General features: G+C 33.9%; 1 protein-coding gene across 6 annotated transcripts in view; it reads left to right on the forward strand.

Annotated features, from left to right (window-relative positions):
• The window catches only part of LOC130440798 (spectrin beta chain), a 78,358-nt gene that overhangs the window by 7,654 nt on the left and 43,080 nt on the right, over positions 1 to 27,624 (forward strand). For 5 of the 6 annotated variants that reach the window (XM_056774137.1, XM_056774133.1, XM_056774135.1 and 2 more), the window contains exon 2: positions 14,258 to 14,416. In XM_056774137.1, coding sequence (XP_056630115.1) covers positions 14,287 to 14,416 — 130 coding nt within the window. In that variant the 5' untranslated portion in view covers positions 14,258 to 14,286. The remainder of the gene's footprint in view (positions 1 to 14,257; positions 14,417 to 27,624) is intronic. The other variant, XM_056774134.1, reaches the window with a different exon arrangement.

Consider the following 27,624-nt stretch of genomic DNA (forward strand, 5'->3'; position numbering starts at 1 on the left):
CGATGTTCTTTCTGTTTTTCATGAACAAGCTCCCATAACTCGCTCTCTCTATCTTTAATATCAACTTTATGGTTGAACGTGATAAAGAGAGGAACTGAAAGGGGATATTTAAACGTGGCGGATCTCACATCACCTCACCGAGGGCCACTAACCGCAGATTATCTCGCTAGCAGCGAATTCTACAGATCCAGTAACGTTTTTGGTACAAAGAATATTTAAACCAGCTGCAAACATGATCCAAAGGGTATGAAATACAACAACCCAACGTAATCGTCGGCGTCGGCACGATGTGGTTTTAATGGAATTTGAGACGTGTTGTGGCCACTCATCCAGGTAGTGCAGTTCTGATAAAAACCATCAATGGTGTTTGTAAACGTGCTTTCAAAAAGGTGTGTGTTATACCTATCACATTGCAATCCAAATCACTCCGTATGATAAGTAGAGCCCCCTGGTATGTTACTAATCAAAGATGTGATAAAGAACTATTCCACAAGATACAAAAATCGATCCAATGACCAGAACATTGTATTAATGAATAATCTATTCAAGCAGTCACTAGCAAGGAAAAGATTGAAGAGAATATGGCCAGAAAACTTTCTACAATAAATATTCTCAGAGTACCGTCAATGGGCTATGGGCTTTAACAATTGAGTCATTTTTATTTCAGTTTTCTGTGATTTCTTTCCTGTATTATCGGTAATATTACTAATCACCTCAGTGAAATCTTATTATGCGTCTTGTTTTGCTTTTGCTGTGACTCAGATTATTGGGATTTGGAGCTTCTGATATAGTATCTTGTGGGAATATATCTTTTGTTAGTACTCTTGGGATATTTAAATGTACTATTTGGGTTATCCATAGATCCATATGTTATAAAATTAATAACATTCATGATTTTTTCCGAATGGTGTTGCAGGTTGAGAACTCAAATTAAAACTCTCCAAGAGTTTTTCAAAAATGCTGACGTTTCAATCTATCATTTGATCTTTATCAAGGTTTCAACATTCGAGTTACCTCTGTGCCATATATGTTGTCGATAGTTTTGAAAATCCCAGGTGAAGATATTGTTGCGATTATTGTCCTTCCTAGTATATAATTTCGAATGGTGTTGCGGGTTGAGGATTCGAAATAAAACTATCCAAGAGTTTTTCAAAAATGCTGACGTTTCAATCTATCATTTGATCTTTATCAAGGTTTCAACATTCGAGTTACCTCTGTGCCATATATGTTGTCGATAGTTTTGAAAATCCCAGGTGAAGATATTGTTGCGATTATTGTCCGTCCTAGTATATAATTTCGAATGGTGTTGCGGGTCGAGGACTCAAAATAAAACTATCCAAGAGTTTTTCAAAAATGCTGACGTTTCAATCTATCATTTGATCTTTATCAAGGTTTCAACATTCGAGTTACCTCTGTGCCATATATGTTGTCGATAGTTTTGAAAATCCCAGGTGAAGATATTGTTGTGATTATTTGCGGGTTGAGGATTCGAAATAAAACTATCCAAGAGTTTTTCAAAAATGCTGACGTTTCAATCTATTATTTGATTTTTATCAAGGTTTCAACATTCGAGTTACCTCTGTGCCATATATGTTGTCGATAGTTTTGAAAATCCCAGGTGAAGATATTGTTGCGATTATTGTCCGTCCTAGTATATAATTTCGAATGGTGTTGCGGGTCGAGGACTCAAAATAAAACTCTCCAAGAGTTTTTTAAAAATGCCAACGTTTCGATCTATTATTTGATCTTTATCAAGGCTTCAACATTCGACTTTCCTCTGTGCCATATATGTTGTCGATAGTTTTGGAAAACCTAAAAATGTGTTTTTTCAGTTGCCTGTATTTTTTTGTACAATAAGTAATAGTTTGGGATATATGGAAGAATAATATTTTTTAGAAGCAACCTCCATTACTCAGTTATATTTTTAGAAAGATTCCTTGATCTTTATAGACCCCAAACAATGCAACTATTTTACAGAGCGATTAACGGAACATAAAAAAATATAAACAATGCGTTGGAAAGGATTCAAATGTAGTACTTAATAATAGATTGAAAGTAATGTCATGCCTGTTTTTTAGAATGAATGAACTCCCACGTTAATAATGTACAGCATTGAGGTTACTAACCAATAAGCGATTATCACGCTATTTAACAACTTGTGTATTCTCAAATCATATTAATAGGAAATTATGCATTCCAGCTTGTATATTACGATGCCTGTTGTCTTGTAAGTCATATACGTGATTAAAATTCATGCTGATTATAGTAAATACCTTAATGTGTTTCTTATCAATTTTTATAATACCTAAAATAACCAATTATAATTATAACTAATTATAGAGTAAATCAATTAACGTTATTATTCATATATAATGTGATATATTCAATGCAGGAATTTGATTTCAATTTTTTTGTTTGTGGCTCATCTTCCGACTTATATTCTGCGGATTATAAATAGATGTTATATAGATTGAACAGTAATATGAATTTTAATCTGACAGCAAGGTAATATTTGGATGAATAGATATTTGAGAGTAAGAGAGAGAGAGAGAGAAATACCTTATTGTCAAAAAATTGTTACAATTTGTAGAGAAACGCTTGAAGAAACAAAAAAACAAACATAAAAATTACTAAATAAAGATACAATTGAAATAAAATTACAATATACAGAATAAAAACACAATGTGTAGCTTCTGTTTGTCGCAAACATCTAAAAACCGTGAATCTGCAGCTCCAAGTGTCATTTTTCAACAGAAGTGGGGGCTACAGCTCGAACTGAGTGATGACAGCTGAAATATTGGTACTGTATGCCAAATTCAGTTCTTTTCACTCCACAGTCCTTCTCAATGCATTCTTTCCAAATATGAATTTCGTCTATTGAAGGAAATGTATAGTTTTTGTGTCTAATTTTATATCATGCTCTGAACTGAAATGTGTATTAAAATCATCTTTCAGTGCTAAATAACTTCATAACGGACATTTCAAATTAACATTTTGTTTACCCACCTGCTCGCTGTGTGCAAAAGTCCACTGAGCAACTATTATTCACGGGGATGGTTCCAGAAGGCGTTAGCCCAACTAATATAAAAGCTGAACTAGATTGTACTCTGCGTGAGACTGCTCCTTCGTTATCAATACTAAAATATTGGGTAGCAGAGTTTAAACGAGGCCATACGACCTGCGAAGACCTGCATCGCAGTAGTCAACTCCAGAAATTTTGAAGAAAATCCACAAAGTGGTACTGGATGATCGTTGACTGGAAGTGCGCTAGCTAGCAGACATAGTAGGCATTCCCAAAAGTGCGGTACATCGCTTATTAAGTGAAAATTTGGATACAAGAAAGCTGTGCTCAAGATAGGTGCTGCGTTTGCTCGATTCCTCCCCCAAAGACATGACATCTTTCGACTAGATCAACTTCTAAGTCGTTTACCCATAGAGCCCTAGACCGACTCCCGGTTCTTTTTTCGATTAGTTTGATTTGACTCATATTAATCAGTTTATGTCAGTTTCTACTTCTTAGTGTTGAATTTCCCGATCATTTTATTTTTGTTTTATTAGGTATTGTTTTGATATTCCAAATATTTGGGGGTTTTGGCCCCCTTTATCCACGGTGTAAAATAATTCGTACTTTTACATACCCGTATTCCTACTTACGCCCTTTTATAAGAAACAAAACACCTGGATCCGCGTTTGGGTCAAATAATTTAAATTTTTAAACATTATAAGGTAGTAAATGTAAGTGAAAACAACGATCCACAAAATTATCGAGGTATTAACTTTTCCCTAAATTTTTAGCGCGAGAAGTGATGTAATTTAGTATCTCTGAGGAACAGTCAGAATTCAGAAAGAACAGATCTGCTGTAGATGCTATTTTTGTGATCCGTCCAATTACGTAAAAGGCTATAGAGTTCAATAAGACAGCCTATATGTGCTTCATTGATCTCATCCAAGCGTTTGATAAGGTACGATTGATCTAACAACTCTACTGAAGAGAAGGAAGATTCACCTAAACATAATAAAAGTAATCGAATACCTGAATAATACATATATCAGAATGGAAAATAAACCGAGCACTAGAATACCTGTGACAGCCGGTATCAGACAAGGAGACAGCCTCGTCCCGATCTTATTCAGCATCAGATTATAAACGAGGTAACGCAAGCCGGAAAAGGATACCGGATGGGAAACAAAGTAATAAAAAAAGTATGTTATGCTGATGACGCAGTGATCATCTCAGAAAACTATGATAACTTACAAAGGCTTCGGTGTAGGTTTGAACAAATAGCGAAAGCTTTTAACATGCAAATATCCCTGAAGAAAACCAAATCTTTCACAGTATCCGGAGAACCGAGAAGATTTAAACTCGCAATATACGATCAGAGTGTAGAATAAGTGATGTCATAGCGGGACACACATTATTTGACCACATTAGAAATGATGAAATAAGGGAGATGTGTGACATCCAGGATGTAGTGAGATGGGCGATAAATCGGCGAAGGGAATGGAGAGATCACGTGGACAGAATGTCAGATGACAGGTTGGCAAAGATGGCAAAGGAAGAAAAACCGATTACATCCTGACCACCTACAAGATAGTATGAAAGCTGGTCTTCATCATCCATGAAGAAGAAGAAATGAAAACTGTTAATTTAAGTACAATTTTGAAGTAAGGAAGGATCTGGTTTTCACACGGTCTCGTTTTGATTTATGATGTTTCATTTTAATGCCAAATGTAATCTTGGGATATTCCTCTTTCCTTGATAGTAATTTCTGAGCTATCCTTTATTTGTGGCATGGTAGTACCATGCATTCAACTCCCTTTGACTGTTTTGTCACTCTCATTAGAATTCTTATCCAGCTTAATAAGACTGAAAATAGTGGACCCACTTGCTAAAGCTGCCCCTACTCGACATCATGCTTATCTTGTATGGATCATCAGGTCCTTTAATGGGAGGTCCCTTTTTTAGCGTTGGTGCAGCAAATGTCTGGTGTTGTCTTAACGGGTAAAATACATCAGCTCCCTAATCTACATGTAGCTAAAGTACCTCGAATGGATCAGTACCTTCAATAAATGTTGTTTAAGCGCGGAGCGAAAATTGTTTACTAGGAACTAAATTAAAATTTAATAACGGCCCGAGAGTATTTGAATTAACAGCATTTTTGACAGTCGGACATGAAAAAGCTTGGAAAAGAAATGTAGGAGGAACATATAGAAAAAGGGAACAAACAATAAATAACATACAGTTATTAGAGAATTAATAGAAAGGAAATTAGAATAGGGGAAATAGTTAAATATTACATTTATCGATTTAATAGCAGCTTTCGACTCAACAGACATAAAAATTATATGGGATAGTATGATGAAAATAGGAACTCCCCAAAAAATTATAGAGGTAACAAAAGAAATATGAAAACTTAAGAGGACAGGTTCAAATCGAGAATTTAGGCTGGAAATGGGGTAAAGCAAATATAAAATCTTAGTTCACTTCTATTTATATTAGTTATGTACAGGATAATAAAAACAATAAAAGAGAAGAACCATAAAATGGAGACTATAATTGGATACAGATCTAGAACTGGCGAATATGGACGGATTAGTGTATGTAGAGTAGATTAGTAGCAGTACATTTGAGAAGATGGAAGGAAAAGTAGACACATGGATAAAGACAATAGAAGACCTGAGAAGGAAATAAAACTCAAAAAATGCAAAAGGATAGGAGAGGAGTAAAAGATAAAGAAGAATCTTATCACATTTGAATGAGGAAGTGAAATACATAGAAGAATAATAGTAGAGAAGAAATAATTGAGGAAAATAACAGGGAAAACGATGACAAACAGGATAGGAAATGAAGGTAATTATAGAAAAGCTCAAACAGGTACAAAAATAGTTGAAAGATGTTTAAACTGGTGCGGACACATAAAGAACTCCACAAAGTCTAAAAAGCAAGTTGGCAGAGGCAAAAAGGTTTAAAAAAAAGGCAGACCCACTAAAACTGGCTGGAACAAGTAGCGGATGAAGAAAGAGAAAAACAAGAAGACAAATGAACGATGTAGCAAAGGATTGATAAGAGCGGAAATATTATTAAGAAGAGATTGAAAGCTAAAACCCAAATTCTCTAACCCTCGAAAAAATATGAAGAAATAGAAGCAGAGAAAATTAAGTTTATATCAACTGTTGTTGAAATGTCCACTACTAGTAGTTAATAAAAAATTATTTTGGTTTATTAAGAAAAATATTTGGGATTTTGTTGTAACATTTCCAACTGCTATGGTATTGGCAGCTCATTAATTTAAAACATGAAACCTTTTTATGTGCAAATAAAATAAGTGATTACTATTAAACGTAAACTGAAGTTTATTGATTGTCGTATGTGATTCAGTTGCTCTAGATTCGTACAAGGACGAACGTAAAAGGCTTATACTACAAATAAAACATAATTGCATTCGAAAGAAAAAAAAATACATCTTCCGCCAAGGTTTAAAGATGGCGCCACATGTTCTATAATTCGTCTATGGATTCTTGTTTGCAGATTGACGTCGGAAACTTTTCAGATAAGCATCGTACATGTTCTGTATTTCATCGATCATCATATTTATTGCTCCACCCAGTTTATAAATAAAATATTACGTCATTACTCTACGTAAGCTGAAAATGTTGAAGACTATCTCGCATGTTGTGACAGGTTAAAAAGGTTTTAAGACCTTCAAATTATTATTATTTCAAGTTGTCTTACTGATATTTCTTCATTAGATTTTTCTGAAAATTATTATAACTGCAAAAAACGATATTTTAAATTGCATTGAAAGTTTCGCCCACTATTAGGGTGGTCTTACACCCCTTCTTGTTTATCAAATAATCGGAACGATCGATAAAACAAGATTTTTAACCTACTTTTTGTATTGAAAGAAGAATATTGTATTACGACTATAAATTCAATTCGTCTGTGTAGGATGTACGAATACGAGTATGTGAACGTACTTCGTAATTGCTTTTTACGTACGTAATAACATCCTCTTGAACTGTATGCCCACATGACCCTATTTCTCGTTAAATATTAACTGGAGTCTTAACGTTTTATACGAGGAACACGCAGTATTTGTTATAAAAATCTTGGTGAATTCTGATTCTAATTTTTGCTTGTAATTTTATTGAAAAACTAAAAAAATTGTCCATTTTTCGTAATGAATTATCTTGATTTAAGGTCTCATTTCATATAAAATCAGTATGTATTTGACCTACTTTGGTCTTGACATTGGCAATTTGCGTAATTATATTAAGAAATCACCAGCATTATGAATTTAACAGGAAAAATTACTTTTTCTTTTTAAATCTCAAAAATATGTAGCAGCCATTAACTAAATGAGGGATTTAGGCAATTGACAGTTGTCACGTTCCTATTTGATTCAGTCTTCATGATGATTGATGACCTTTTAATCTAGTTTCTAAATACTGATATGTCTGCCCTATGTAGACAGCGTCATAATCATTACAAGGTATTTGATATATGATATTACTTATTTTGTTTTTGGGTGTTTTAGATTTTAGATTACATAATGTGTTATGACTTTTATGTCTTACTACATATTGGTAATATATTCTCGCAAATTGTCAATGTCAATTCTATTTTGATAAAGACCATTTTGAAACGTACAATTTGTACCTGTTATTTTAAACCGATTTTATATAAAAAGAAACCTGAAATCAAGATAAATCATCACAAAAAAACATAAAAAAAGCGCTTAGAAGTAGAAAGTTGAAGAAAATTATAATTTGTACTATATTCACCATGAATCAAAACAAGGGTAAAGTTTTATAATTATTTTAAGATGAAGTAGAAAGGTTTGGGACAAATCTGTTCACATCATATGATGATTGCTACGTAAGTTTTGACATACCGTGAGGTTGAGGCATACATTCAATATTGCATGCACATTTGGCTGTCAAAAAGATTTGTTCGCGTTGGATACCGTATAATTTGACTCTTTCTCAAAAAAGCTTGTGTCGATTGATGAAAAAAAAAAATGCTGATGTCTATGAGATCGTGCCAGGCGACGAATTATGGATATATACATATAAACTCGAAACTAGACAACAATCGACTGTATGGTTCTTTCAAGATGAGCCAAATGCAACAAAAATTGTTCGGGCATGAAGCACATTTTTTTTAAAATAACTGGACATATCACTATTCTTTCATTAGAGTCACATAGAACGATAAATTCTGAATGGTATTTGTTTGCCAGAAGTGTTCGAAAAAATCGGGGAAACCAATTGCAACCAACCAACGAAAATGATAGTTGAAATTAACGCTAAGACTGTCGTTAACAGAAAAGACTAGAAGAGAAATATAATTACGAGAAAAGATAAAGTAATTGAGAGATGGAGAGAATATTTCGAGAAGCTTACGGATATTGATGATGAAACGATGGAATTAGGCAGTTGGAATTTTCTAGAACATAAGAATAAAAGTAGAAAAAACATTAAATCTAGGAAAAGCTCCAGGAAGAGATAATTTACCTACTAAAATGATGAAATATATGGATGAAAAAGGAAGAAATAAATTAATAGAATAGAATTAAGATTTGAATTGTGAATTATACTACTTTTATATAAGAGTGGCGACAGAATATATTGTAAAAATTACCAAGGTATAACAATAACAAACATACAAGCAAATAATGATATAATAGTAGAAACTAGAATGAAGAATAAGGTCGCAGTCACTTTAGAGGGTTCACATGTGGCTATAGAAGTGGAAGAAGCACAAACGACTAATGAATAAAGATAAGGATAAAAGCTTTTGTCCAAATAAGGAGACAGAATGTATATAAAATCCTTAAAAACAGTGTTATAAATGAGAAGACTAAAAAAGACTGCGTCTGAGAAGACATTTTAATTACATCCATCCTTTATATTGTTGTGTTCCAATATAATATTTACATCAAAATAATACATATTTCATCCCCTCGCTTTTTTTATTCTCAAAAAAAATTCATATTTCGACATATCGTGCGTGGGTCGACTTATTCTTTATTGTCTACCCGGAACCTATCGCCAACCGGTCTACCATCATAGCCAGTTTATATTCCGCCTACACAATTCGAATATAATCAATGTAGGGATGGGATCCTTTCTTTAGTCGCGGAACTTAGCGACTAAAACTACCTCATAAATAGGCCAAAGAGTAGAGATCTTAAATTATAAAGGCTCTTTTTTCTTCGCCTTCATTGGTGTTGCAGCGCCTCTAAAATGTTGGTCTTATTTGGAACCGACTATTTAATTTTATCAATCTTACTAAATACTGCATCACAACATTTAGTCGAAAATTGATAACTAAAAGTCGAGAGTTCTCTAAAAAGTTTCTTATCTCAATCAATATAAGTTTTGAAATATATTTGCGCATGCATTGAGATATTCTCACTAAAATTTCAGCCATCTTTTACGCTTAATTTATATTCGACATTCGTTTAAGTGAGTCATGAGGATTTCTTAGAGAATGACAAAAATTGAATATCGAACTGCCATCTAACAATATGTCTAAGCAAATTAAAGAGGAGTTAGCCACTGAATACAGAAACTCTCTACCATCATTCATGAACGTAAAATTTACTGCGACAATCAGCGATATTATCGAAAAAGTTGGATTAAGGTTAGTGAGATAGAGGAAGCTATCGGCATATCACAAGAACGCTATTCGCGCGTCTGGTGCCGCGTTCGGTCATAGGTAAGACATTTCGCAGGTCCCGTTGATTAAGCAAGTCCAATCTGTTGCTGCACCTGTACCCAACACTACATTTTTGAAACGAATACACCAGTCAGTACAGTGGATTACAAAGGGCGAACCTGCTTCGATAAAAACATCACGTATAGTACAATACAAATTGTTTTAAAATCGACCCTATTCAGCAGACTCGGCTCCCTCTGACTTCTGGCTGGTCTATATCTCAAAACATACATGTAGTTCTCGCTCTAGAAAGAGCACAAAGGCGGTTTGAAGGAAGAGTGACTTTCTAAGGAAAAAATGATGGCGAAAGTTTTTTGGGATAGTCATGGGAAAGTGATTTTCCATCAGGTCAAAGCACTTTCTCACCCTTCGATGACAGCTGTGGCTAAAATCACTAATATCATTTCGGTTGACCACCCACCGTATTCAGCAGATTTGAGCACCAGTCACTTTTGATCCTTAACATTAAAATTTCACTTGCGGAAGAGAGATTTTCAACAGAAGAAGATGTTATCACATAATATTGCTTAAAAATGATTATTGAAAAAAATATGCCTTGTTTCTTGTTATGTGGAAAACTTTTCGGACAGTTATCGTCTATCTACTCCATATTTAGAGACATTTTCATCTCATAATATTAATAAAAATAGGCGGGATGTCATGAAAAAGTTTCGGTTTGATTAGTGTGTCTTATAAAGGACGTGACAAGGATCTCATAGTTAAGGGCCCTTTCACACCAAACTAATCCGAATCACTCCGAATCAAGTTGAATCTGATTGACCAAGATTCGGGTTCGAGCGCTCCGTTTAATTGTGAAGGGACTCTTTTCCTGCCTTCAGACAGGACGAATCTAGTTCAATCAGGTTTGATTCGAGGTCGCACTTGATTCAACCTGTCAAATTCCTCGTCCGGTCAGTCTTGAATGAACAACCATACGAGATGGACGTGGAGTTATTAATTTTAAAAGTTAAAGAAAATAGTGCGATTTATGACGATTTATTTCAGGTTGATTCAGCTGGTGTGAAAGAGTGGAGATGACGAATCAGATTCAACTTGATTCGAAGTGATCCAGATTGATTCGGATTCGTTTGGTGTGAAAGGGGCCTAAAAACGACATGTAATGAACAAGAACATTCTCATGAAAATGATCATTTCGAGACATTTCTACCTCAGAGGGTTAATTAGAGAATAAGGGATTCATTGAAAGAGTATATACCCAAATATTTTATCTATATTGGAAACTGAAAATGGCTATATAGCCGACTGTTCAATAAGTTATGTTGTTCCAGAAGAGATGGCGTTACTAGTTCAGCGTTTTTATCGTTTATATATACATGTCTAAGGTTTCATGCAAACCTGTTTTCCACGGGAAAAACATGTTTTTATCAAGAAATAGATCACATAGATCAAAAAAGCATCGCAAATAGTACTAACACAAAAAGTGTTTATGACAGACTTCGCAGCGAGAGCACACAGACGGTTTGATGACTTTTAATTGGCTGATAATACTTCCACTAAGATGATTTTATTATTAGTTTCTGTCATATGTTTGATGTCATTTGGCAAAAATGTAAACAAATCCGACGGATAGATTAGTTAGGTTAGGTTAGTCTAATACTTAATATAAAAAAACTGTTTTCGTTGTTTGGTAAATAATATCCTAACCATAAAATCGTGTTTTCTTGCCGAAGAACAAAAATTATTGTACAAACATTTATTAGGTGGACTAAAAAGTTCGTGGGCAGACACATAGATAGCACTACTAGTATTACATCCATATGATTTTCAATTAGCTCAAACCTTCAAAAGACAAGCGTATAAATTTGACATCTATTAGTTTTTTATAGCATTTGGAGTGAAACAATTTTTGTGAGTATTAAAAATAGATGAAAAAGAATGTCGTGTGTTAATAAAGTATTGATTTTTGGCAACAAAATACTTTTGAAGCCAAGGCTTGGCTTGATAAACATTATCCGCACCTTGATCCAGGAAAATCAATTGTTGGGAAGTAGTATGCTAAATTTAAACGAGGCGAAATAAACACCAAGGACACTGAACAAAATTTCTTAAAACTGTTAGGTGAAGCTGTTGAGATAGCTGAGACCCTATATCAGAGGAACTTGCTAGACATATCGTGAATGAATCTTGATTATCTGAAAGCTGTTCACAATGGGTAGGATGATGAATAGAATCCAACAATATTCATAGACTATCTTATAAGGAGAAAAATCATTAACAACGACTATTCCGTACCGTTATAGGAGTGTTTGAAGGACCTAATCGCGGAAAAATAGCCCCTGAATAAGAAATCAATGGAAAAGGTGGCAAGATAACATGAATTGGGCTTGTATTTCCTTCCGCATCCACCTTATCTGTTCTCAAACTTCAAGTGAATGCTCACTGGACGAAAATTTTGCGCAGTTGAAGAGGTTATCACCGAAACTGATGTCTATTATGAAGCTAAAGACAAATTGTACTATCAAAGTGGAAGAATAAAATCAAATTCTATAATTTTTGTTTCTTTGCTAGCTTATGAATTTGGCCTGTTACATGTATACTTTAAATCAGTGTTTTTTTCTAATAAAACATTTCCGAAAATAACGTTACATAAGTCACCCTTTCACAAAATACCGTCGCATCCTTTTAGTCACGTGAAAATTTGCGTTGCCGCAGTCTTTTTGGCACGAGGTAGGTCAGGCGTCGAGACGGCGAGGTCCGGTGCCGGCGGCGGCAGCTTATCGATCCTTCGGGTCACTAATACGAAACAGTTCCGCGAGGCAGCAGCTCTCTGTGTCCTCACGAAAACAGGATTTCCCTAATTTCGGGATTGCACACTTTTTTCATCGAACAGATGGGTATTTTTAGACGCTATTTCATACGGGTGTATGTAGATTAATATTTGGGATGGTTTAGAAATAATTATTGTGATCAATGTGAAAATTGTTTAGGTAAGTTTTGAATTTGAAACGGTGTACCTTTGACCTTTAGTAGTGCCGTAGCCGTGTCAATATTGATATACAATTTCATCACATATTTGTTTTATTGAAAAAAAGACTCGGCTATAAATAGTTTAAATTGCATTAATAGTTTTAACTAATCTATTTATTTATGTTAGATTTCCATGTTTTATAATACAGTGCAAAACTAAAAATGTTTCAATTCCAAAACTTCAAATCAATAGAAATAAATTGATTTATTATTAAGTGAAAGCAGCTTCCCGAATAATTTCACATTTCTTGATAATATCTTTGATTTTAGGTCTCTTTTTATAGAAAAGTAGATACCTAAAATCAAAACAATTCATCAAGATAAACATATAAAAATTTCTAGGAAGTAAAAAAGCAGAGTGGAGGGGGGATGGTTGTTTTATAGGTTAGGGTGTCCAGTTTTAGTAGCAATGGCGCAATGGACCGTGGCGCATCGCATTTTCGCTGTTGAATATTTCTTCAAAAGTAAGGAATCTGTTATCACTGTTCAACGGCTTTTCCGCACAGAGTTTATGTTCCACGAAATGGTTCGATATCTGATCGCAACACTTTACTTAGTTGGGTTGCCTCTTTTCGCACAACTGGATCACTTATGAAGCAGAAGTCGCCTGGTCCAAACTCCACACAATGTCGACAGAGTTAGGACGTCGGTTCTTCAAAGTCTTCGCCGCTTCACTAGGCGACCGCTCCAACTCTGAACTTTTCTCGACACTCGCTGCACCGCATCCTGAACGATGATTGTCAAAAGTAATGGAAAACTTCGAAAAAGGCTTTTGATGTGTATCGACGCGGAAGGACGTTATCTGTCTGAAGTAATCTTCTAAAAGTGATCAGGTCACTACAACCAGTGCGTATCGATATTCCAAATGAACAACGTTATAAATTGGATAATCTAAACATTGTATAAATGTGAGTCCATTTTGTATGTAATCAAAATAAAGCAAATTAGACTGGTTTGAAATTCATGTGTTCTTTTTGCGCCACCTTGTATGAAGCCAAGAACTCATCGACCGCACACTTATTTGTTGTTATGCACGGCCTTGTTGTCCTAGTCCCCAGTTGTCATACTGGGAATCATACTCAGATCTATTGATTACAATATTTTGTTATGCAAAACAATAAAAAAAGTTTCTTGTTTTGCAATCTACTAGTTTAAAAAATTGAAAAATAAGAAATCTAAAGTAAAATTTATGAATGAGATTGACAGAATTGTATCAAACTGACCAGTCGGTACAAATCCTTGAGCTTTCATTGCCATTTCCATACAAAAAATGGGTCCTGCTGCAGTTTCCTGATTCGTGTCATGTTCATAGAACGATAGTTAAAATCAATCCATATATTCTTGGAAAAGGTCTTTTTTGGAAACCTTTAAAACAGATATTGAATATTACGAATGTTCATCATGTAATGGATGGTAAGCTATCTTTCTATAAACATGGCAGGACACAAAATATTTTCTTAGCAAAATCTAAATGGGAACTCAAGGAGACTCCCTACCGGTCTAAAACTAGTAATTGCAAGTTTCAACTATTTTTCTTTGTTTCAGTTAGCCAGCTTGGCTGGTGAATTTAAAAAATGACAACCGATATCAGTATAGTGAGGTGGGATCCCACCTTGCAACAAGAAATAGTCGAAGATTACGAATACGACGGTGGAAATTCGTCTTCTAGGCTCTTTGAAAGATCTCGGATTAAAGCCTTAGCCGGTAAGTGCAAATAAACTCCATTCCTCAAACTTTTATATAGTCTCTATTACAACTTATACATTTGTCCCAGCGATGCTTAAACTCTTCCATTTTTTGTACTCATCTGTAGAAATGGCTCACAGTTCCTTCTTCTTCTTGACCTTTTCAATGTTGGTACTCTTTCATGTGTGGGCACCAAAACTGTGCCATTTTCAGCACAAAACTGTTGAATGGAAATGTCTGAGTGTACAGGTGCACAATCACGAGTTTCCTGTTTACCACAAATCAGATCTTTGTCTATGAAAACTGATACGAAATCCTCTTAAAACTTCCAAATAGAAAATTTCATTGTCATTCTGTCTTGGGGAATAAAACTACATGAATTCAGCATCAGAAAAGCAAATCAGCATTGTTTTGATATTTGATTTGACTTAATGACATTTTTTGGATTGGGTGACGATGGATTGCTTTGATTCTGGGTCATAACCATAGCACCTTGACTAATCACCTGTTAATTCAAAACACATGTCTCAACTCTATCTGCTTTCAGAGCTCGAACTTGTCAGCAACCCTTTTTAATTACCAAATTTTCCCATAAAGTTATTTGAACAGACCACCAAGATAATCCACTATTCATTAATGATATAAGGAGTTGGATGATTTAGAGTTAATTCTAGTGTAGTGTTGTCATTCCCACTGTCGCACATGTTAAACCCAGTCTTTGTATCTAGCGCTGTGATTAGTGTCTAAGATTTTTCCATCTGTTTGCCACATCCCAGCCGTGAGAAAAAGTGGGAGGGGGGAAATCAATTGCGGCTGCTGGAGGTTACATCGATGATAACATAAATAATAAGTTAGAACAAAGAAAAAACATCGTGAAAGTAATTAACAAGGCTAAATGTTAAAAATATTACAAATGCACTACCACAAGAAGGAATATTCATAATATGGCGTGAAGAAAATCGAATTTCAACTTTTGATAATGAGTAAAGGCCATTGTTCATTGATTTATATATTGAGTGCTTCAAGAATTAGTGTAGGAGCTTCGGAAACCGGAAAAAAGATGGGAATTTCGCAGAGCCGAGGAAAACCAGGTAATCGACGGAAATTTTCGGTAATTTTGAGTGAGCCAACCAGGTATAGCTCAAAAACCTTCTTACTTATGTTGAAAATGGCATTATCCAATCGAAACAATATGTTGAACCTTCCTCGTAACTGCTCTCTTACGGTCTCACCTATCTATGGTTGCCAAAATAACGTGCTCTGCCTGCGCCTGATATTGACACCGGTTTTGGGATTTCCCTGAACCTTCTAGGGACTCATTTTATTTTTTACAATTTGTTTTATTTATTTAAGAAGTGCGATTACGGTGAGTAAGCAATAATATGTTATTTGTTTCATATTAGTTTTTAGGTATAGTACGTCAAGGTTGTTTCGTTTACACCTTTGAAACACATTAACAGGTGTTTTTTTCATAAATTCGGCATTTAAAAGAAAAAATCATAGTCACCATTCAGAAATATGAGGTCTGGCTATTAAATAACGAGACTGGTTACGAAAAAGGGTTATATAAAAATTATCCTACATTCGATTGCTCCCGTTCAATATACTCCCCTCCCCTCGCCGCACACCTGTCCAAACGTTTTTTCCATTGATCGAAGCAGTGCTGGAAGTCTTCTTTGGTGAGCGCCTTTAGGAGCTCTGTCGTTTTTTGCTTTACCGCTTCCATCGACTCAAATCGGGTCCCTTTCAAAGCAGATTTTATCTTCGGGAACAAAAAAATCGCACGGTGCCAAATCTGGTGAGTACGGCGGGTGTTCGAACAACTGGAGTGCGCTTACTGGCCAAATACTTCTTCACAGATAACGAGTTATGGGCAGGTGCGTTGTCCTGGTGCAAAATCCACAACTCGGGTCGTTTTTTACGAACTAGTTCTTGTAGTGTTGCAAAAACTGACAAATAGTAAGTCTGGTTGACAGTGAGACCCTCTGGAATCCATTCAAGCATTACGATACCGTTATTGTTGAAAAAAACGATCAAAATTGCCTTGAGTTTTGATTTGCTCGGTCTAAAGCGCTTACACCACTCAAAAACACGCGTACGAGATATAGAATTGTAACAATTAATAGCACTCAGTCCGAGTTTTATTCAATTGAAAGAGAAATGTGAGATTAATACGTTGCTCCTGTTTTTCGTCACACATGGTTTTCGGTACGAGAAAAAAACACGTTCGTGTCAAACCGCTACTGCACAAATATTATAATAGTGACGGAAACGTGTTTTGGGACGTGCATAGACAAGATATCATCTAGATACCCAACACACTACTCGTTTTTTACCCCCAACCGTTTTGGGCGCTTTCTAGGCGCGAAGTCTTGTTATTTAATAGCCAGACCTCGTATATTACGTGAACTATTCTTCTGCTAAAAAGTATTTAAATATAGACAATAAAAATTTTCCAAAAATTTTAAGCTCGTACTTGAGAGTAATTTTTAAAAAGTTGATTAAAACGATAAAAATGATTTTTTTATTGAAAAAAATATATTTGGCCTACTTACACTGTCTGAGCTACTGAACTGTACCTATAATTACGATTTATTTTCAAAAAATTTATATCTTTGGAAAAAAATTAAATTTCCCAATGCTGATTTCAGCGGTTTACTAAGGGGATTTTCTCGATTACAACCCCATCATAAAACAGTTTCACGTCTTGTAATGAGTAGGATACTCTGAAGAATTAAATATATTTTTTTTATATTAGATCATTTCTTTATAAAATCTTCCGTTCTGAATAACTCATGAAGCGTTTCGTTGCAGGCGAAATTCTTCAAATCACTTTTGTTTATAATGTAGACATTTTCAAAAAAGATACCGATGGTTTATTTTCTAAATCTCAAAAACATGCAAGATATCGATTTAGTTTATACCGCAAGAGCGATTTTGAAAAAATGCTTTTGTGTCAAAGATAAGGACATGTTGATCTTTCGCTAGGGTTGTAGAAACCGTTTGATGTATAGGGTTACCAAATTTCTAGGAAAATGCCCCTGAGCATTCAAATTAACTGACAACAATCCAGAACAATCCGTGCAACTGATGCACGTATCTAGATATCTTATCTATCATCATCATCATCATTCAGCCTTATCTCGTCCACCGCTGGACATAGGCTTCCTCCAAATGTTTCCAGTTTTCTCCGCTCTGAGCGGTTACTACCCAATTTGTCCGTATTCTTTTAAGATCTCAGTCCATCTCGTAGGGGTTTTCCTGGATTTCGTCTGTCTGTCCTCGGTCTCCAATCTAGAATTCTTTTTGTCCATCGGTTATTTTCTATCTTTGCAACATGTCCTCTTGTCTATGCATGCCCCAAAACACGCTTCTATTACTATTATAGTATTTGTGCAATAGCGGTTTGAACCGAACGTGTTTTTTTCTCGTGCTGAAAACCATGTGTGACGAAAAACAGGAACAAAGTATCAATCTCAAATTTCTCGTAAAATTGAAAAAAACTCCGACCGAATACTATAAATTGTCGCAAGATGCCTCTGGGGACAATTCTCTATCTCGTGCGCGTATTTTTTGAGTGGTGTAAGCGCTTTAGTGAGGGTCGAGAGACCACTGAAGATGACCAACGCCTTGTGACTGTTCCAAATCCGGAAACAGTGACCAAAATCAACCAAATTATGCGTGCAGATCGTCGAATGAGCATCCGGATGATTGCCGAGGCTGTAAACGATAAAGAAACTGTTAGAAAAATTTTAAACGAGGAATTACACATGACAAAAGTCGGTGCGAAGCTGGTGTCAACGGGTCTGCTCAGATTTCCTTCAAATGTTCGAGACTTCCAGCACTGCTTCGATCAATGGAAAAAAAACGTATGGAAAGGTATGTTGCGAAGGAGACTATTCCGGATGTGATAAAGTAGATAATGTAAATGATTGAAAACATTAGATAAAAAAAGATGATGCAACTTCTTCTAATAATTTCTCACGGAATTGCGGCAGCAGATACAGGATTTTCTATAAATAAAGAGATTTTGGTTAAAAAATTAAAAGAAGAATCACTTATAACCCAAAGATTAGTTTACGATTCTCTAAAAAAATTGGTGGAATAAAATATGTATATATCTCAAAATCTGTGATACTCCCTATGAGGAATACTTACTTAAGATATGGCGCAATACAAAAAGACAAAAAATCATAAGATTTAATGGAAACTGAAAAATAAAACTAGAAAAACTGAAAACAAAAGAAAATACTTGAAGACTCCCAAAAATAGCTTGTAGCAGTGGAGTGAGAATTAGTTAAATTACTTGGTTGTTTTATTATTATAAAAGTGTAGTAAATTCACAAAATTTCAAAACAAGTTGGAAAACCGGGAGAAAGATGGGTTGATTTTGAATTTTTACTAAACCCCCTGGAGCAACTGGAGCAAGTTTATATAATAAGCTATTTTTATGTCGAAAATTTGAATAAGTATATAAAGAACATGCCACTGTAAACTTTCAATTATGCCGCTGATAAAGTTAAAATAACATTGAACTTGTAATTAATAACTTTGAAGAATCAAGAAAATAAAACAAAAATAAACGAAACAACACATCATCTGATCGCATTTACCCATTTGTATACTAGATTATCATGGACAAACCGAGCTATTAGTTCAGTTCAGTTGAACGTGATCCAGATTACTTTCCGAACATTCAGATCCGATCATAGCTTCCGAACAATGCTGAAACTTCTGTACCAATTGAAAATATACGTTTTAATTAAATAGTTAAGTCAATGCGATGTTTCTACAACGACTGATTTATCGACTTCAGTTAGTGGCAACACATGTTTTATTAATTCTCCCACCGTTTTTCTGATTATTTAAACTCTTTCAGTGAACACAAGCTGAACAGATATAGTGTCTTAAACATACCGCAGGTTTATTTACTACAAACTAAAGAAAAGAAAGACATAATCCAAAAGCAGATTCCATTTGATTATTTTGAAATTATACAAGGCACATCCAAAAATTGATTTATAAAAAGCGAACTCACTTTCAAGGAATATATTTATTGGCTACAAGTATAGCAATATTTCATCTATTTTTAAGTAACAAATAATGCTATATTTTCCCTAATAAATAATGTCTACTCTAGCCTAAACAGCCATCACTTCAATGCAACAACTTTTTGTGATTTTTCTAAAGCTTTCGATTGTGTTAATCATAATATTTTAATTAATAAACTGCTGTACTACGGTTTCAAGGGAACACCTCTCGCATGGTTTAAGCCATACCTTACCAATATAAGTCAGCTTGTAAGGATTGATACAACGATGTCTTCTTGCGAGCCAATAGAATGAGGAGTGTGTCAAGGCTCAACACCAGGCCCTATTTTGTTTCTTCTGTTTTTAAACAACATCGCCTATCTAGACATCAGTATTAAATTATGTCTTCTTGCAGAGGATACTAGTTTCTCTTGGAGCAACCCTGATCTCACTGCATTTCATAGGATCATGTCTAGTGACCTAATCACCCTAAAATTATGGTGCGATTCTAAACTTCTGTCTCAAGTTTTTAAAACTAAAGTTTTATCATATAAAAATATATTGCTGCCTATAAATAACAGCACCATTGACGTCGTTCGATCTAAAATTCTTAGGGCTTGTTGTGGAAAATTTTTTAAAATGGGAGTCACTTATTGCTGCGTTATCTAAAAAAATGTGTTTCACCTGTTTTGCGCTGAGATCAGTGTCCAAAGAACTGAACTTATCCACCTACTTAACAGTTTATTATGTCCTTATTGATTGCATCTCAGATATTCCCTTCTCGGGTACGGTGCGACTCAATTTGAGCGTATCTTCAAACTACAAAAGAGAGCTGTTAGATGTCTACTCGAATTAAACAGCAGGGCTCACTGCAGGGACTTTTCTGACTCTTCTTTATTCATCTTTGAATCCGTTTGCCTAATTCGTAAGAACACCTCTCCAATTTCAATAAAGTCGTTGCACAGCTATCCACGGCTCAACGCTAAGAATTAGTTAAGAGCTCAATATTTTACAATGCAAAAAAATGCACAATCACTTGCCAATTGAAATCAAATCGATTTAATCTTTTCTCGCATTCCGCAATAATTTCAGGGCATATTTACTGGAAAGTGTCTTCTACTCTGTAAATGACTTCTATTCTAATAATAATATTTAATTTTGAGTATGCTGCATTCTGGTTCTATTTTGGTGTGGACTATATACTAATTATTACCTATAATTTTGTTACTCATTGTGATTTCTTTCTGTATATTGAAATTTTATGGTATTTGTGTCTTTATTTAGTTATTTTTATGCTTGTTTTTTAGTTTTTACAAGCTTTTGTCTTCCAATTGTAACAATTTTTTGGCAATAAAGCATTTCTCTCTAACTCTCTCATAGCCACCACGAATTGAGGCACTATTGTTGGATCGACTTTTTTATTCTTCTGTAGAACTCCTGTGAATGGAACCAGCTGTCTTCAGCTCTTGGTCTCGGGGTGCAAAATACTTGAAAATCACTTGTTTCCAGATCAGGATTGTATATTGGTTCACAAAAATTCACTTTGTATGATGTTTTTTGTGAGTGAATTGGCAATGAAGCACCATAATATTGATTTGAATTTTAAGGTACATAAATACCTTATAAAATTTAAAAAACTTCCTTAATGTAGATGTATTTTTTGTTCTTAATACTCAATTTTGATTAAAAAAGTGGCTATAGCCGGAATAATTGTTTTAAAATAATCATTTATAATCTCCCAAGAGCTTGTAGTAAGTATTTCCGAAAATTTTTTCGAGGTGCGAATATTCTGCTGTCCTGGACGAGGGAAATTCGCAACCAAGAAATAGTACGAAAATGTTAAACAAAAATTAATAAATAAGAAAACATTTTTGATATATTAATAAGGGTTTATTTTGGTTTAATGATTGAGAGACTTGATAAATTAGGGTGTTTATGACATGATTCTTTCTTTCGACGCTTTCTTCTTTTAAAAGCGTTTTAAATATGAAATGTTCTAATGTCTGTCAATTCAAATTAAAAACATTAAAAGTATTGATCTGTTCGAAGTACTTTAGCTACACACTTTTGCGGGCGTCAATAATGAAGCAGACCGATAATTTTTATATAGAATTCGCATTTAAAATGTATGTAATGGCATACTTAATACCTGATATTTTAGTTAGGATAGGATATTAATTTTTTCTACAGTAAATCTTTAATGTTTAATAGTACATGATTATAGATAAATTTCCTACAAATGTGATAGATGAATTCAATTTAGTTAACTAACGTATTTAAAAAAAAGAATGATTAAAAATTCATTTATATACGGTTATTTCCATTTTCCTCTTCAAATCACGAAGTAATCACCTATTAATGACTCAAATAAAAAAACTAAATAAAGCAGTTGATTTAAATCTTAATAGGAATCTATTAAGATTGGGGAAATTAAAAAATACTTATCAACTCTCCCTCGTTTATACGAAGAAAATAGTTATAACTGTATTTCTCTTAGTCCTACGAGCTTCTTATCTGTAATGTTAATAATTTTTAAACATGCTTTTATTAGTTTCCCCTGTATATTTGTAAATGACTTTTTGGCCTCTATTTTGCTCTACTTTGAGAGATCAGAACCAAATAGACGAAGATTATTTGTCAAAATTGATAGTCCGGGAGCCAGCGACCTTTTGAGGGTGGTCATTTCACCAAGGCTGAACATTTTTTTAAGCCTTATTTTTTGGTCCAGCTGATGCATTCAAAGATACAACGCGGCCGAGCGCATGCCGATGCGCAGCGTCTTTGATTGCATCGGCTAAATATGAAGCTGGATGTTTTTTTCGTTTAAGTTATTGTCTTAACTATAAATTTAACAAATTTCAGCTTTTGCTGTATTAGTTTACTCAGTGCGTATTTTTCACTTCTTTACGTGAAAAGCTGGGGCATAATCCCCCACTCTACATTCGGCCAGCTACGTTTTTTATTTATTTTGTAACATAATGTAAATGTTAACAAAGCTTCAGCTTTTGCGGTATTAGTTTTTTTTTTTAATTATTATTTTACATTTGTGGGAGGCTGCTGCAGCTACACCCCCCGAAAGTGCGGGAGCTGGAGGGCCATTCGTTTAATAGTGATACCAAATAAAGCTTAGGATAAGTTTTTAGCTTTTGTTGTTTTGGTCATCAAAAACGGTCGCTGGCTCCCGGTCTATGAGTACTGAAATAATAAAAGCAAAAGGAGGTTACGTCGACTATATTCTTATCTATCTATCTATCTATCTATCTATCTATATATATATATATATATATATATATATGTATATATATTCAAACTATAGGGTGAGCCAAAACTTTTGGGTATGTATTTATTATTGTTTCTGGACTATTAGAGAACCAGAATGAAATCAATTCGTGAAATATTATAAACATTTTAAATGGTTCTAGCCATTGTAACAAAAATTGTACTTTTTCCAACTAAAAGGAGACGATCTTAGCCCAAGAAAAAAAACATAACTGAATCGGTTTTTTTTAAACGGGCGTAAGTCCAAAAAAGTAAACTTTCTGAAAACTAACAAAAACTATTTAAATCAAAATATGTCAACATGTAAAGAAATTCAATTTACACCAGGATTCAAAATTTTACACTTGTATCTTTATCCATAATATAGTTGTAGATTGTATGAATGTATATTTATGGGCCATCGTTGGTTTCTTCAACCTCGAAATCGCTGGTAATCTCTTGAGATCTGTCATCAGTTGGACAGTAACAAATTTCTTCGAAAAATCCCCGATGCTCGTTTGGAATGTAGGACCTCAGTTTTTTAATATCCTCCATCTTTGCAGTTTTTATTGGTACTCGACCTTGATAAGCCTCAACTTTTTTCCTTTTGTTTATTTTGGTTTCTTTTGTTTTTTGCCATTTCTTGAAATCTAAAACTATGTCAGATGATGTAACCTTATGAACAGTGAACTTATTAAACCGTGATGAGCTTTGTAAACTTATGTCAATTATTTCATGAACATCAAAAATGCGGTTATGTTTCTTTAAAGCCTTAGATATTATTCCGAAATCCCTGTCATACAGGAGGAAACTGTGTCGGCGAATAGGGAAATACTGAGTGACCTTCTGGAAACGACCTGAATCTGTCAGGTATAAGCAAAACCTTGACATCGCTTGGTTTTTTTTGTTTTGGACAGTTATCATTGAACAGACGAAGCCTGGTACTGATTTTGGGTATTCATTAAGAAAAGAGCAAACCTCATTAGGGCTGTAGATAACAGGCGAAGGTACAGAAATCAAACAACAGAATTCATAGAGGGAGTGGTCTTACGCCTTATCAAAAAAATTTTTTGGATTTGCTCCCTTTAAAATAAACCAAAAAAAGTAAAATGCTGCTTTGACCTATTTCCATTAGTAATAAAATCGCCCTTTTTACAAAAATCGAGTTAGACTAAAAAACCACTAAAACCTAAAAATCGAAAAAAAAAATGATTACTCCATTTAAAAAATCCGCCCCAATTCTAAATAATTACCGAAGTTTTTTTACATTTCAGTTTGATTATTGTTCAAAGCGTGTTCTTCAGTTTTTTCGCTATAATTTTTTTAAAAATGCACTTGAAAATTTCTAGTAAATCTACAATAATTGAAATATCACCATAATCATTCAATGCTCTGTGTTATTTTCTATTTTTTTTTCGAAAAACCTGCATGACTAGTATATCCATTTGTTCAAACTCAAGTTTAATATAATTTTTAAATTGCAAATTTTCGTAAACATAGTCAGCTGATTTGCATGAGAAGATAAACCATTTTCCGTTGAAACGAAAACCGATATTACCTTTCTATTTTGTAATATGTAGTAACCACATAAAAAAATGGAAAAAAACAACTCAGCATCGGCATTGAATAACCTGATCGATAAATTTGGAATTCAATTCAGTATGCCATCAGTCCAGTCAAATGGCTTGAAAAAGTTTCTTCGATTATTTACGTTGCAAATTAAAAAAACGGCCGAATTTAAGTTTTTTGTTTTGATATTTTGCAAATTTCAATTTAAACTATGCGGGGTTCCGATAGGTATTTTTAAGACGAATAAAATGATGTATTTAAAATTCGCCATAATTTATTTAATAATTGCGAGAAGGTGAGGTGCGGCTTATTTTCTTCTTAAAGAGTTTTACTGTAATTGCTCTATATCGTTTTTATTAGTTTAAAGCTAGAAAAAATAGCTTTTAAAAAAGAACAATTAATTTATGCCAATCACGCTGCTTCAAATCTGAATAAACGTCAAATACATCATTTTATTACATTATTACAAATTTTCATGGACCCCCGCTAACGATTCTGGGCCCTAATTTTCTGTTAAGTCCAACGTAGAACCCCGTCTAGTCACCCCTGGACCCCTGGTGGTCCACCTGGACTACTTCGGTAATCACGGCTTTAATTTTCTTTTAAAAACAGTTTAATTTAACTGGATTAATGAATAAAACATGGAGATGTTGACTTACAAACATTCAATTGAAAATGTAAGGGGGACTTTACACCCAATAAAAATTTGAAAGTTTATGGGTAAATGAAACATGCGAAAGTTCAATATTTGAATGATTTTTAACCCACTAAAACATTTTAATAGTTACCAGACACGCAATAAAGTTAGTAATTAACTATAAATAATGGCTAATTACTTAAATTATGTATAGAAGGTTTCCTGAATGGCCAGGTCTGTCAAGTTAGCAGGCCAAATTATAAAAAAATAAATTCTGACAGGGTCAAAAACCATCGTTTTTATTTCGTGAAATTCCTAGAATTTGGCGTTAATTATTTTTAAAAGTAATGGGGTGGCCCGCTAACTCAAATATGAAGATAGTGGGGCACCCCCTAGAAAAAGGCTCCCTTTTTTACGATAACTAAAAGTAACTATACAGGGTGTCCCATAACGAGTTAAAACTATCTGTATATGGCAAAATACTTATAGTAAAATCAAGAAAATTTCTACGTTTCGGTTTTCGAATACGATCTTTTTAACTAAAATATTTTCAAAGATGACCGACTCCCGGTTCTACGGGAAGTCGTCTGTAACTTTGTTATTTTAAATGGAACACCCAGCATATTAATACATTTTTGAAATCTATGTAAAACTTTATTATACTTTTGTCTGAAAACTTTTTTCGAAAAATGCATAGTTATTGAGTTATTAAATTATTTTGTAAAAAATTTGATCGTTGAAGATCCTTTTAAATTATTGTTTTACGAGGATACCCTTAAAGATATGGAAATGGTTTCTGTTTCGGTTGCTTTTGACAAAGTCAGACGTATTAGAATCTACGTTGAAAAATTTTTCATTTTAGGGTGTGTATAAAAAGTTTCCAAAAATATCAAATTTTTTTATCTCTTTAAATAGAACCACCCGGTTTTTTCTGTTTTAATGCATTCAGGGGTAAAAAATAAGGCAAATTCATTTATACTTTCCTATACCTAAACCCTACCGTTATCCAGGTATTAAATGTTTTTTCTAAATTTTATTTTGACCGGTTGATACAAGCTCTAAGAAATAAAAAAGTATTTTTCTTTATCTTGTCAAGGTCAGCAAACTCGTTTAATAAAATCGGTTGGTTTTAAATTTTGATACAAACCGAAACGTAGAAATTTTCATGATTTTATATAAGTATTTTGCCATATACAGATAGATTTAACTCGTCGTGGGATACCCTGTTCAAGAAAATATCATTGCCCACAACGGGGCACTTTGGCATCCGGGGCAAAACCATTTCTAAGTATGATTTAATGGTAAGAAATGGTTTTTCCCCATTTTACCTCTGATGCCAACGAGCCCTGAGGTCGGCAATTATATTTTCGTGAAAGGCAAATCAACCTTGCTATTTTGCGAGATACCAGCTGAAAAAGGAAAGAAGAGTACTTCTAATAATATTGAACCATTATGAGCTCAAATTTTTGTAATTATGATATTATTAAATTATAAGACACTTGAAAAAAATTTATAGCGAGCGGTTTCCTTGGCATGTACAACGATCTGAAAAATCTACATATCTCCTAAGCTATAAATTTTATCGAGTTAAACAAAAAGTAACTTTTTCTATATTTAGATTTGTAAATTGTGAAATAATTTGTTCCGTCAAATACACTACTTAGACATACGTAATCATCGATCAAAAATTCATGATGTTCGAATGTATAATTCAAAAAATATACTTATATATAAGTTCTTATTTCGCAACTTTAAAGGCATATAACTCGGAAAGGAAGGGTTGTATGAGAATATTTTTTACATGTCTCTATTTTTTTCGTCAAATCGTGTCTTTTGTGATAGAAAAAGTTACTTGAAAAAAAAGGTAGTATTAACATACTGACTGTAGAACCTCATTTAGAACAGGTGATATATTTTTAACCACCAAGTTTTCCCTATAAATAACAGAATACACACAATTTTAAGCATCCATTTTTCTTGCTTATTATATTAGGAGCACTATCTTCCATCTATAGGAAGGGATGTTTATTTTTCACTTGTATGTTGTGCCGAAGATAAGTTTACTTGAAGGCACCCAAGTATCCTTTTGATATTTTGGACTTCCTGGGTCAAATTATATCTAATAATTTAATTTGGCCCGGAATGAGAAGGTTGACTCCATTTTCGAATTGCCCTCCTTTACAATCAAATTGCTTTCGGGGCGTGGACGCACTTTGGGAAACACTGGATTAGAGCATTTCTTTTTTGTCGAAAACTTTTCAGATAATCCTCGTATTTTCTTATTTTTAAGCCAAAAATTTTCTTTCTTTGTGCATTTTGAACAGTGTCGTTGGATGTCCATTAAATATACAAAACAAATTTTTAAAAACGGAATCAAGCTGTGATAATTTTCAACCTTATTCAAATTTGCGTTTTTCTACATTTTTCGTGTTATATAAAAAAACACTGCTAATTGGTTAACGAAAATGTGTCGGAGACAACTCTCGGAAGTTTTAGTAAATCTTTATATCCAAGGCTAATTTAGTATGTTATCAATTAGAAACCGATTATTTTAAGTATATTTTGGGGTAAATTGTACAGTCCCAAAGCTTAACTCTCCTCATGGAGCTATCCTACTTAGATATCCATAATACCGGATCGTACAAGTGTAGATTTGAAAAAATATTGTACATAACTTTTGTTGATTTGAATTACTAGAAAATTTAGAACAAGTATTGATATAAATTGGTATT

This window comes from Diorhabda sublineata, chromosome 2 (genome assembly GCF_026230105.1).
Source record: "Diorhabda sublineata isolate icDioSubl1.1 chromosome 2, icDioSubl1.1, whole genome shotgun sequence".
In the NCBI taxonomy this organism is placed as follows: Eukaryota; Metazoa; Arthropoda; class Insecta; order Coleoptera; family Chrysomelidae; genus Diorhabda; species Diorhabda sublineata.